This window comes from Amborella trichopoda, chromosome 5, assembly GCF_054954075.1.
Source record: "Amborella trichopoda isolate Santa Cruz 75 chromosome 5, AtrichopodaSantaCruz75HAP2 v2.0, whole genome shotgun sequence".
Lineage (NCBI taxonomy): Eukaryota > Viridiplantae > Streptophyta > Magnoliopsida > Amborellales > Amborellaceae > Amborella > Amborella trichopoda.
Genome location: NC_142340.1, coordinates 18,340,322 through 18,355,105, shown reverse-complemented (window position 1 = coordinate 18,355,105; position 14,784 = coordinate 18,340,322). Strand labels below are relative to the sequence as shown.

Here is a 14,784-nt window from a genome sequence, read left to right as displayed (position 1 = left end):
TAATAGTTGTTCCTATATATATATATATATATATATATATATATATATGTATATATATATATGTAAAACATTTAAAACACTTATAGGTGAAGTTCTACATGAAAGGGGTTGGGTCGTGCTGGTAGCACCCCCATACCTAGTTACCATGTTGTGGTTTCCAATCCTGCTGACACCACCCACTGACACCTTCAAAGAGCTAACTCCCAAATCTATATGAAGAAACAGGTACAGGCCTGTCTTCCCCATTGAATTACCTAAAAATTTTTTTTTTATAGTACATCACCCACATCACCATCCAAAATCCATCACACAGTCATGGTTGTCTGATGGTTTTTGAATTTTAATAAATTTTTTGCTGATCAGATTTATTTGAAATTTTGGACATGTGTTCATTTGACCAGATTGCACCAAAATAAAATATTAAATAAAATAATTGTCAAACAATAAAATGATGAAAATACGCTTGAAACTTTACAGGGGTATTTTGGGCATTTTATCATTCAAATTAATATTTTTTTTATATTTTATTCAGGTGCACCTCACTACGGCATACACTTTTGAAAAAATTTCAAGTCTTTGAAAAAATTATTAAAATTTAGACACGATCTAACTACCGTGACCGTGTGAGCTGATGGGCTATGGGTGAAGTACGGTAGAACTTCACCTATATGCATCTTTAAGTGTTTTCCTATAGATATAGGTTGTGTGCGTGCCCGCACACGTTTGTGTATGCATGCAGGTGTATGTATGCATGAGCACATGCATGTGTGTGTATGTGTGAAAAGAAAGATTAATCTAGATACGTCTTTGTAATGTTACATAAGGAACATCGTATCACCAGTATTAGCTAATGTTTAAAAGAAAAGAAAAGAAAAATATCACCAGTATTAGTTACAAGTTCAGCAATATTTTTTTAGACAGTACTTGTCGTTTTAGATAGTGCTTGTAGTTGATTTGCTAGCTGCTTCACCTTTTGAGATCTTCAATATAATAATTTTTATTCATCCTTCAAATATATCCTCATTGTCTGGAGGCCTTATGGTTCTTATGACTTGACTCGAATTTCCCTACCAGTTCTTCTGCAAATGACAACGAAGATGAAAGCGCTGCAGAGATTCGGGCTTGCATTAGGATCCTGGCCGACAAAGTGAGCATCCTGTCGAGGCAACGTGCTGAGCTCTTGGAGAGGTGTTCAAGGTTTGATGCTGCTCAGGGCCTTCTGTCAAAGGAGCTTGAAGGGAAGAATGAGCTTGTGAAAACCTTGTACAATAAAAAGAAACAAGTCAGTTATCATCCCCCAAACATTTTAGCAAAACTTTCACTTGCTCATTTGTTAAAATAATACTTGAATCAATGTCACTTTGTCTCACTGGCAATACATTGTGTTCTTTTTGTGTTTTTGATTGTTCGTTGGTTTCATTAGTTTTGGCTTAGACGAGATCTAACGGTTTGTTTATCAATATGCTGTGCTAACAGGTGAATAAGGAGAGGGTGGCATTTCTCAATTTTGAAGTCCATGAACTCGCAGCCTTTGTCCTCAACTCTGCTGGACATTACGAGGCCATCAATCGTAATCGCCCTAACTACTACTTGTCTGATGAATCCGTCGCCTTGTTTATTGAGCACCTCCCCTATAGACCTACTTTCATAATTGGACAAATTGTGCACATTGAACACAAGTTTGCAAAGCCGCCAACTCCTGAGCTTGGTGACCAGTCTGACCTTTTAAGCAGCAAGGGAGAAGGATCTGGTCTACCTGAGTCATTTTTCAATCCATATGGTCTTCCTCTTGGCTCTGAGTATTATGTAGTTACAGTGGCAATGCTGCCTGAACCCATCCAATCATCTCCTCCATAATTCGTGATTGATGATTTGTTTGTAAATATACATTACCACTGGTGGTGGTGTTGGTGGAGGTAATGATGGTGGGTTTGACCTGTACAGCTTCTAATTTCTTTTCTTTGTAAAGCAACTTGTGTAAATTATCTGTGAATATTTCGAGCCTATGAAGGGTTTATGCATAAAACCTGAGGTCTCTTCAATCTTGGCCCACTTATGTTCCAAGTGGTGCATGAGAATGCCATTAAAAGTGGGATAATCTTGTGTTTCATCTCAAGATGATGGTGGCTAGTTTGAGTTCAAATGTTAACTTTCCAGTGTTATACAAACAATCTCACTGTTTTTTTATCTGGGATGTGCTACACTTCTCTCTTTTCTTTATCTGTGAAGTATCACGCTTAGATGTGTCACACTTAGACACGTGTTGACGTTTAGATATGAGACAGACTTTGGTTGTTAACACGTGTTGGCTTAGATATGAGACAGACTTTGGTTGTTTGTTGAACCTTTTATGTACAGACTGATTCAGTTGACATGCATTTGGGACGTGGCAACTGCTTAGGCATGCGATGGCTCTCATTTATTATATCATTTGAAGTACATAGTGGAAATTGGACCCACAACCTTTTGAAGCGTGCCAAAAGCGTTGACTAGGTCACCATCCATTTGACCTTGTCTTTAATGTAGATTATATAGTACATGTAGAAAATGAAGTCCAAACCCATTAAAGCATGTGCGTTATTGCGTTGGTTATGCATTGATAAAATGAAATAAGATTACACCTTGATTTTAAAAAGAAGGAAAAAGATCATATAAGGTCTCAACCTTATACTGTACTGGTACGATGCACCTAAAACACCACTAGTAAAGGTTGTTCTTATGTTGGAAATTTCTCAAATCGATCATTTTGACCACGAGATTCATAGACATGAAAAAAAAGGGATTTATAGTCCTAAAAATATTTTATCTTCTAATACATTATTTGGATTGTCCATTTCTAAGATTTTCAAGTATTTATAGATTTGTTTGATTGTTGACATTTTTAGAACTTTAATTTTCATAATTGGGAGCTGCACTAAATTTTCATGTCTTCGCAAGGCTTTGTGGTTCCGAAATTGCATTTTTGACATAGTTTTGAGGCATACCTTAATGCAATTGTATAACGTTGATGCTTTATACAAACCTCACCCTAAAAAGAAATTCCCCTTTGATGCATGCCCATATATATATATATATATATATATATATATATATATATATTAAGTTTATAAAATAATTTATAATTGTATTCAATAAATTTTGGATACTTATATAATATTATTTTGTATACAATATTTTTTTAGTAAGGATATTTTTTATCCTTAAGAGGGATATGACATCATTTAAATGAATGTGACATCACCTACATGGAGCATTAAATATCATTAGTGTGCTCCATGTAGGTGATGTCACACCCCATGTGAATAATGTCACACCTCTCTTAATGATAAAAAATACCTTTACTAAAAAGAAAAAAGTTTAGATAAGGATGCTACCTTATAATGTAGAACTACGGATGCCCCTCAAATATCCATCGGACAAGGTAGTTTTAATGTTGAAAATCTCTTTGATTGATCATATTGACATCGAGATGTATGACCAGGAAAAATAAAAAGATTTTAAGTCTCAGAAATAGTACATTTTACAACATATTATCTACACTGTCCATTTTCAAGATTTTCATATGTTTATAGATATACCTGATTTTAACAATTTTTGAAATTTAAAATTTTATAATTAGATATAAAAATAGATTTTGAGATAATCGTAAGAACATTTTACATCAAAATTATATACCATGATAAAATTTTAAGGTACACCTTACCTCTACACCTACGGATGCATCCGTACACAAACTACACCATACTAAAAAAATATTACATGTACAAAACAAGTGCATATAAGTGTCTAGAATTTGTTTAGTAAAACATTATAAAATGCTCTATAGTGTGAACACCCTAACATAACCCTATATTAAATAGCTTATAAAAAAATTATATTAAGTTAATAACCCTATCTTAATGGATTATGTTAGGGTGCTCACACTATGGAGTAATTTATTAGTGTACTCAACAATTTTGGATGCTTCTATAGCCTTGTTTTGTATATGGAGCATTTTTTTAATAAGGGTGTTTTTTGTCATTAAGAGGATGTGACGTCTTTCACACGGAGCATTAAATGCCACTAATATATTCCATGTGGGTGATATCACACCCCATGTTGATGACATCATACCTTCCTAATGACCAAAAATACTTTTATTAAAAAAATACTCCATGTACAAAACAAGTGTATAGAAGTGTCCAAAATTGTTGAGTACAATAGTAAATTACTTGAGCACTCTAACATAAATTATTCTATCAAATAATAAGTGAATAAATGAACCCTCATTTATTACGGAAGTTGATACGTAGATTTTTGAAGAAAGAAAAAAAGAAAATTTCAATTTATAGTCTTCATTTCATGGAACCTCCGGGTTCTGAAGATAAAGTATTGACAACCCTTTGCTTATGCTGGGCAAAAATAAGGCGGGTCATATCAGCCGGATAAGAGATTTCGAGTCCTTTGTTGATCAGGCGACACCTGGATTTGAAATGGGGAAAAAGGATTTGTAGTCCCCCGCCTTACCACTCGTCCATGCCGTCGAAAAGACACGGAAATCAACGGAAACACTTTTTCTGGGGGGATTACTGAATGATTTCTTATTTTATTTCATCTTGATCCTGAATCCCCTTTCCCTTATCCCTTTCAAAAAATGCACCTTTTATTTGATTGATCAAGTTGAAATATTTTTCTTCGATTGATTGTCTATCACAATCACAACACTTAAAGACTTCCTTTTTAGAATGAAAAGGATAAAGAAAGAATTTCTAGTCACAGAAGAACAAAGAATTCCTGACTAATTGGAACCATTAACTGTTGAATGAATCTGAATTCATGAACGGTTCTTGGATCTCAATCATTGATCATTGATAAGAACTAATAACTCAAGTTTCATTCAACACTTTGACTAACTGTTTTTACGTAAATGACCTGGACCGATAGGGAAATCTCGATTCATTGGGTCTTTCGATACAATCAAATATATTGCCACAAGGGCACCATATTCTAGGAGCCCAAACTATGTGATTGAATAAATCCTCCTCTATCTGTTGCGGGTCGAGGGTTCCTTCTCCTTCCCCTTCTTCAAACTCCGATTCGTATTTTTCATATATAAATCTTTGATCAACGATAGAACAAGATCCATTTTGCATCATATTTAACGGATTCCTTGGTTCGGACCGAAGAAGCAATGTCACTCGATCATTATCAAACTGACTGCAATCTTTTTCTGTTCGTGAGGATCCCACCAGAGCGCTTTCTAATAGGCCATGAACTAGATCAGAATCATTCTCAACGAATCTATAAGAAGTGATCCAATTTTTTTCATCGGGTCCGGGTGGAGACCAAAGATCTTGAGCGACCGATCTGGCAGAACAACTCAAAAGATAAAGAAGTGTCGTTAATTTCCTTATGCTCGTTCCAAGTTCGAAGTACCATTTGTACAAATAAGAATCCCCTTCCTTACATGATTTCTTCTTCATATAGGCAGATATAGGATCTATGGAGCAATTACTTAAAAGTACATTTTGTGCAAAGGACCTTCTCTGATAGAAAAGGATCCCATGATCCTGAATGGATCCTACTTGGGATCACAAATCCCAAGTTCATCTATAAAGAGCTGATCTAAGTGTATTAGTGTCTATAATTGATTTCTTCTGTGTGGGCACATCCAATCCTTGTTTGTACATCAATAATACCTAATTTTTTAGTGCGGGGTAGAGCAGTTTGGTAGCTTGCAAGGCTCATAACCTTGACTTCACGGGTTCAAATCCTGTCACCGCAAGATCTTTTTGTTTTATAAAAAATTTCTTTTTGGGTATTACTTTGTCACCTAAATTTGACACCTAGTAATTAATGAGCCTTTTTTCTTTGGGGGTGGAGGGAAGGTGTAAACACTATACCGTATTGGATATGCTAACTATACCGTATCATTTCTTGCATTCCATTATTTTTATATTTTTATTTCAACACGGGCGGATAGCGGAATCGAACCCGCATCTTCTCCTTGGCAAAGAGAAATTTTACCATTCGACCATATTCGCATTTTATTCCTTCCTAATACGCCTGTATATGTCCACACTAAACAAATATGAGAAAATAGGATTCTAATCTATTAGATATTAGAATCTAATCTTAATATTCTTTTATCTATTATATTAGAATATTATATTATATTTCTTATTCTTTTATTATATAGTATATAATATACTAGATGATATGATATGCATTTGGAACATATTTGTACAGAGCCAAATACTATGTTCACTTCAAGTTTCAAGAAGATTCCAATTCTCTCAAGTAACTTTTGACCCCTCCCTCTCATTTTTTTTTCTTTCTTTTCGGGACTCATAGTTATTGTGTCCCACAACCAGAATGCCTTCCGGGGAGGGGTCAATTTTGTGATCCGGGAAAAGCTCAAAAGATGAGAGAATTAAGGATAGCTACCAAAAAGACTAATTCAATCCATAATGATGTACCAAAAAATACAATATTTTTGTTACTTGACCGACCATCAGAAGAAGCAAATACAACGGGTACATTAATCAGTAAGATTGATGAAGTAACAATTAATGCAAAACAACCAATTGGAAAGCAATAGGCATGGTTGTAATCCTCCAAGCTACCAACAAATGAACTATACCATTTGATCCCATTGATTTGCTGACCGGCGGTATCTCGACCCTTAACTACCAAAGAGTTGTAAATATTGGGCATCTTGCCCGGGGTAAAAGCTACATCCAGTGCTAGACCAATGATTTGAGCGATACGTCCCATGCTTTTTTCTGCAAGTGTAGAAGCCCCAGAACCAAAACCAAAAGTAGTAGGATTGATTCTCATAAAAAAAGTGAAATATGCCCACGAATATTACCGAATAAAAAATGTCCGATAGCAAGTGGATCGGTTAATTCAATAAGAAATGGGAGTTCTTGCTCGATTTAGTTGGTACTATCTAATTGAATCTGATTCAATCGCTCACTGATTCAATGAATGAATCATTTTCAAGTTCAACCAACCTTACCTTTCTTCAAGATATCGAGTATACGAAAAAAAATCATGAGAAAGTATTTACTTTTCTTTATCTGCATCTCTTTTCTGTTATAGATTATCCCATCTAGTCATATTCATATATAGAATTTGAACCCGAACTCCCTTTCTGATTCATTATTTCTATCTCATTGGTCGTTGTCTCCTATTTCAGCATATTGCTCTCCTCCCAAAACCTACAGGCAGGGGAAACCGGGAGAAGAGGCAAGAGCTATTGCAACGACAAACCTGAAGTGGAGCATGGGATTTGGATCTTGAAGAGCGGATTCCCGAGGCAATAAAGGCCTGGGCCCGCTTGGGAAGACGGCGAGTCTAGGGGCAATCTACTGATGTGGTGTTGTCCGTTATCCCCCTAATGTTCTCTTTCATTAGGCCTTCTGCCTTCCTATCCAACTTACTTAAAGCATCCGCGACCTAGTTGGTCTGTCCAGTCCAGGCTTATACCCCAGCACCATATAAAACTCAGCCACAAAGTCTTGCCACCATGCCTGCTTTGGCGTGAGCTTCTTCTAGGTCAGGTCGTCGCCACCCGTATTGACCACGAATCGTGACCCAAGCAAGTAGTGAGTGCCTCCAAGTTCTCAAGCAGTGCACTATCGCTGTCATCTCCTTCTCTTGGACCGGTCTCATTGAGCTTTCGGCTCTCGTTTTTGTCCCTATCTGCAAAATAGAAAGGACCTTTTATTCTCATTTTTGAATGAAGGAAAGGGGTTACTCCTTTGCCTTCATTCAAAAATGATGAATTCAATTCTATACGGTTGAATAAAGATTTGATTAACCATTTGGTAAAATTGCAATGCTTAGTGTGTGACTCGTTGAGATCCAATTTTTTTTGGAGTTGGGACTAAAATAAAATTATGGAATATGGAAAGACCGACTCCTAGTATGAACTAATAACCAACTCATTGCTTCGTATTCTTAAGATCCAAGGAAGCATTCATTCACGATATGATTATCTATTTTATAGTTGCAGCAATGGAAATCCTTTCTATGTACAAATAAATCAATATTGATTGTGCATTGTTAAACGAAAATAGAGGGATATGGATAAAAGGAAGAATAAGAGAAAGCGAAGAAGAACGATATATTATTCTAATATGTATGGTCTATGAATCATCTCACATAAAGAAAGGCAGTGTGACAAAGCATCAAAATACCGATTGGTCGATAAAAATATTAAAAATTTAAATGAAGTAATTGTCGTTGCTCTAATGCCTCGTGTAGTATACTGAACTCGCTCGGTAGCGCATTTGTTTTCTTGTTGAGCGCACTAGCTGCGAAGAAAACGTAGTGCGCGCTAGCGCATATAGGCTTTTGAGTATATATATATATATATATATATATATATATATATATATATATATATATATATATATATATATATGCAATGGTTGTATAGTAATATTATTGAACAACCTTCAAAAATCATCTTAGGGCCTTGATCCAAATTTTAAAATATATACTCTTTCAAATCTAATGAACAATCACAAAAAAAGAAAAGTTTAAAAACAGAACTTAGAAAGTATATTTTTAGCGCAATTAGCATAGGCCATCTATTTTGATAAGACGCTTAGATCTAGGACTTAGAAGGATTTTTTATTTTCTAATATTTTTGGATAGTTTTATTATCATTAGATGAACAATGTTAAAAAAAAAAAAAATGATTTTCAATTTGTAACGGCTAAGATCTTGAAATTCACCAAATGAATGGTCTAGACTCATTGTTGGAGGGGACTCATTTCGACCATGTCTAGGGTTTAAATTGAACTTTTTTATTTGGGGGTTGATTATTGAGATGAAAAGAGTGTGTATGCAAAATTTTGGGTCATACAAATACCACAAACATGGTTTTCTAGAAGTGTAGTTGCATTATACTATGATACAACCGTTGCATGAAATCACTTATATATATATATATATATATATATATATATATATATATATATATATATATATATATATATATATATATATATATAAGTGCTTTCATGCAACATTGGTATAGTAATATAATTCAACAATATTAAAAAATCATGTTAGGGCCATTTGTTTTTCCGAAATTTAAAATATATATTATTTTCATTCTAATGAACAATCACAAAAAAATTATGAAAATGCAACCTAAAAAGTAATTTTTAATCCCCATTAACATAGGCCGTCCATTTTGATAAGATGCTTAGATCTAGGCCTTAGAACGATTTTTCCTTTCTAATGTTTTTAGACGATTTTATTATCATTAGATAAACAATATTAAAAAAGAAAAAAATGATTTTGAGTTTGTAAACCCAAAGATCTAGAAATTCACCAAATTAATAGTCTAGATTCATTATTGGAGGGGACTCATTTTGACCATATCTAGGGTTTAAATTGAATTTTTTTTTTTTTTTTTGGATTGATTATTTAGATGAAGAGAGAGTGTGTATAATGTTTTGGGTTATACAAATACCACAAACATGGTTTTTTAGAAGTGTTGTTGTATTTGATCCTTGCCCATATATATATATATATATATATATATATATATATATATATATATATATATATAAAAGGGTTTGTCTAAAAGTTAACAATCCCTCAAAATACAAATATTAAAATACAAATATTAAAGTTAGAGTTGTCATTACTTTTTTAAAAATTATTTTAATAGGTAATTTAAGCATATTAGAAATTTTTACAAAAATACAATGGTATTTTGAAAGTTAGTGTTATGAGATTTTATTTATAGAGTATCTTTATTCTTTAGTCAGAATTTCAACTTTATTTCTTATGAAAATGACAAAAATATTCATTATTTTTTAGTAATATTTAGACAAACACACTTGATGAGCAAAATATTATAAAAGTAACTTTTTTAAAAATGACACCTCATCTTTAGTAAATCCACCAATCATAACTCACTCTAACATTAACTTTTGTAATTTGAAGAGTTGTAAATTGTAGATTAATGAAATCACACTTCTAAAAACCATATTTGTGCCATTTATATAATCTCAAAATTTTCACACACACTCCCTTCATCCTAATCGTCAATCACTAAATAAATACAATTTATTTACACTCTAGATGTGGTCAAAATGAGTTCCCCTCCAACAATAAATCTATACAATAAATTTTGTGAATTTTAAGATCTAGATCTTTATGAATTCAAAATCAATTTTTTCTTTCTGACATTGTTTATCTAATAACAATAAAGCTATCTAAAAATTCTGGGAAATGAAAAAAAATGCTTCTGAGGCCTACATTTAAGCGTCTCATAAAAAAAGATGACCTAGTTAACTGGGTGGAAAAAGTGGGTGTAGTTTCAAATTTGCTTTTTTTTTTTTTACATTTATTTATCATTCATTAGAACTAAAAAAAGTCTATATTTAAAATTTGGGTCAAACAAATATTATTAACAGGGTTTTAAAGATTGTAAGCCTAACTACACCTACTGACTTACCGACTGTACTGACCCGAAGGACAGAAGCAAGGGGAAGAGGAACTACAACAAGATCCGAAGGCTTTAGAACCTCTTCCTCAAGCTATAACTAGAACTACTACCTTTACCCGAACTTTCATTATATTACTATCTACGGAAAATTCCAGTATGGGCTCACACATATGAACAATTGAGTATATATATAAAAATATAGAATATAGATAAACCCTAAAAGATTTACAGAAAAAAAAAGAAAGTTAAAATTTAATAAAATATTGAACTTAAAAACTTAAATTTATTTTTTGCAAAAAATACATAGAATTTAGAAAATAAAACAATTTATAAATAGAGATGGCATTTTTTGAGCTTATACTCATAATAAACTATCAATGAATAATAAATATATCCATAAGAATATTTTTATATGGATTTAATAGTATATTAATATATTCTATCATAATTAAATAATGTATTAAATTACATATTAAATATTTGAGAAAATATCATATATATCTATTATATTTAACGTTATTATAAAATTACTTCAAAGTTTTTGTTATTATATGTATGCTTATTTAAAAAAGAAAAGAAAAGATGGAACTGCTCTTTTCGATTTTTTCAAAACCAAACATTAGAGAAATTTAATTTTTGAACAACTAAAAATCAGATAAATTTGTTTATTCAAAAATCAAAATTAGATTTCATCTTAAAAAAACATTTTTTCCTCTCTCTCTCCAGCTAGGTTAGGTCCTAAAATATCAAAATGTTGAAAGCAGACTGGTTAGGTCGGCAATCCACTTTCAATGTCTAGTTATAAACAACCTGGAAAATATCTGTTGGGATATAAATATCTTGGGTTCATATCTGACCTGACATCGCGGTAGCCTCTCTATCTAGTCTATCTACATTATCCGAAAATTTCAATACCCTCTAATCTTGTTGTTGGCTCAAATTGACAACAGAAGTGTTTGGTCTTATTGTTTTCTCTCTCTACCATCCTATCCTTCCGTGATCTGATTTGCTTTTTCCTCTATAAAAATACTCAAGATCAGTAGTCGATAAAAAGCCCGCACCTTGTTGCATAGAAATAGCCCCATTCCTTTTGATAGCTTGCCTAACCAGCTTATCCGGTGCTTCCTCAGTATCTGTGTTATCAGGTTTGTTTGGTTTGCTCTCTCCACAAGAAGGGGATTCTATTTCCATTTTAGAACTCAGAGAAACTTCTTCTCGGATGCCACTCCCATTCTGATCCATGTCATCACCGACCATTTCATCGACAGGCAAGACTTGTTCTTTTGAGATCTTTGAAAGTTTCTTTTCCGCCATCACCGGCTCTCTTACGCTTCATTTGGATTCCAGACACAGAATTCGTTCCAACCAATTTAATCCTATTCAATATCTATCCCAAATACGTTTCAATAACATCATAGATATGATTATTAATTGGGACCTTGATTAAAGGAGCGTGGGGCGATCCCTAGAAAATATTACTGCATTTCAAGGAAATCGCCAACGCTTTGGTGAATGGGATGGAGAGCGCATGCTCACTCAGTTTGAACAACAAGGATTTGGGGCAGCTGATTGGAGTTCAAATTTTCAACTTTACGAACAACAAGAATTTGGGGCACCTGATTGGAGTTCAAATTTTCAACTTTACGAGCAGCGGCACAGATGGCCTGATAGCTTGCCTACCTCAACAATTAGTTTGAGAGCGAGTTGATGTTCCCCAAAACTAAAGAAGTTTACAGTTAGTTTGTTGTCCAACAAGTTTATGCAATTAATTGGTCAGGCTTTGTAAAAAAAAAAAAAATGAAATTGGGTGGTATTTTTTTAAGATTGGGCTATAATCTAGAACCAATTTCATTGGTATTTTTTTTTTGATACGGTTGTTCTCAAAAGAAAAAAAAAATTATATTTTATAAGTTGGGTGTTTTTTCGCATCTACCATTATGGATGTATATGAATATGAACCCAAAATATCTATGTCCCAACAATTTCTTCCTCCATTAAAACATAGAGAATTGTATTGTAAGTGAAGGTATTGGGCCTACAATTGAACTCATCCATCTTGCTAAAGCATTCTACTGCCTTTTTAGCCATTCCTAACTTCATTACTATAAACGCTTCCGGTGAGATGGGGTGTTTGAACTTAAGATAATTTTAATTTCTTCCGGTAATTTCCCCGCTAATTCAAAATCCTACTTTTCCTGCAACTTATCGATCATTGAATTGTGAGAATGGCAGCTTTGAAGGTCCTTGTGCCTCGAAGACCAAATGAAGAAGCTAAATCCTAATTTCAGGTGCTCCTCTTTGAGCACAGATGCCACCCCATTGGAGAAATCAATGGAGCTAGGGTTTCAAAGGGCGTTTCTATAACCTCTACATCTTTGAGGATACTGCAGATCTATCGCTGCTTCATCTTTAGGTGAGAGAAAGTGCCTGGCTTTTACGAAATTTCTGGTGATTTGAATGCAGAGATAAGAGAGTTTCATACTACTGATAAAAACCAGCTGAGCTTGGTCCACCTCCTATGCTTCGGATTTCATTAGGATTGAAGGCCATTTCCTACAGGCATATAGAGAGAGATACATATCAAAAAAGATATCGAAGAGAGCGAAATTGTACATTGTGTTTCAAAGACTCAATCTTCTGAGCTTCATAGGTTTAATCCTTAGTCCAACTTTTTAACTAGCAGAGACAGAGAGAGCGCCAAGGTTGAGCCTTCAAAGCTCAGAGAAATCAGGATGAGAAAGAAAGAGAGGACAAAAGGGTTTTGTAAACAAAACCCAATTTCTGCTTTTGAAAAACTAAATTTCTCTACTTTTATTTTTGAAAAACCCAAAAAAGGCAATTCTACTTTTTTTTTCTAAAATGTTATAAAGTTAAAAAATGGGTATACATGTAATAACATAAACTTCGAAGTAATTTCATAATAACGCTAAATATATCAGATATATATGTTATTTTTCTCAAATATTTAATAATATATTAAAGGGTTAAGCTAGGGTGCTAATACTGTAAACTAATTTATCATTGTATTCAATAAAGTTTAGGCACTTATATACCTTTGTTTTATACTTGGAGTTTTTTCTTAATTATGGTATTTTTGGTCATTAGAAAGGTTGTGACATCATCTACATGGTGTGTGACATCACCCAATAAAGTATTAAATGCTACTAATGTACTACACATGGGTAATGTCATACCCTAAGTGGATGATGTAACACCCCTCATAATGATAAAAAAATACCTTTATTAAAAAAAGATGTGGTTTCTATAAGGTTGCAACCTTAAACAATCCAATTAAAGCACACTTCCAAATTTTATAATAACATGTGATTTTGGTGTAAAAAATTCTTAGGATTATCTGAAAATGTATTTTCATATCTAACTATAAAAATTTTAAACTACAAAAATAGTTAAAATCAAGAAGATCTATAAACATATGAAAATCTTGAAAATAGATGGTCTAGATAATATGTTGCAAGATGAACTATTTAGGATACTCAAAAAAAAATTTCTTTCGTAATCATACATCTCGATGTCAAAATGATCAATTAGAGGGTTTTTTTTAACATTAAAACAACTTTTTCCGATGGATTTTTGAGGTGCACATTTAATTCTATATTTTAAGGTTGCAATCCTATATAAACTTTTTCCATTAAAAAAATGCTCTATATACAAAACATTGGTATATAAGTATTCAAAATTTATTGAGTACAATTATAAATTGCTTTATAGTATAAACATCATAACATTATATATATATATATATATATATATATATATATATATATATTCACAAATAATTCACAAAATATAAATTGATCAACATACCCCCAAAATATTTCAAGGGTATTTTAGTCAATTTCTATTTGCGAATTATTACTGCTTATATTTTTATTAAGTGCGCTTTGATGAGAAGAATGAACGATCCAAATTTTAAGTGATTTAGATTTGTAAAAAAAACAAAACTAAAATTCAAATACAAAATAAGGTCGTGACCGTCATAGCGACTCAGATTCAATTTGGGCTATGGGCGTTTACTATAGCAGTTAGCGTGTAGACATATGGAATCCACTCCACATATATATATATATATATATATATATATATATATATATATATATATATATATATATATATATATATATATATATATATGCGCGCACACACACACACACATATATAGAGCGATGTTCTAATGCAACAGTTGTATCATAGTATAATGCAATGACACTTCTAAAAAACCATGTTTGTGGTATTTGTATGACGCCAAATTTTGCACACTCACTCTCTTCATCTCAATAATCGATCTCCCCAAAAAAAAAAGTTCAATT

The 14,784-nt window shown here is 32.8% G+C and overlaps 1 protein-coding gene across 2 annotated transcripts in view; it reads left to right on the top strand.

Moving 5' to 3' along the window:
• The window catches only part of LOC18448210 (autophagy-like protein), a 29,712-nt gene extending 27,686 nt beyond the window's left edge, over positions 1-2,026 (top strand). For both annotated transcript variants that reach the window (XM_020675970.2, XM_006858283.4), the window contains 2 exons: positions 1,075-1,282; positions 1,477-2,026. In XM_020675970.2, coding sequence (XP_020531629.2) covers positions 1,075-1,282; positions 1,477-1,857 — 589 coding nt within the window. In that variant the 3' untranslated portion in view covers positions 1,858-2,026. The remainder of the gene's footprint in view (positions 1-1,074; positions 1,283-1,476) is intronic.
• The last annotated feature ends 12,758 nt before the right edge of the window (positions 2,027-14,784 follow it).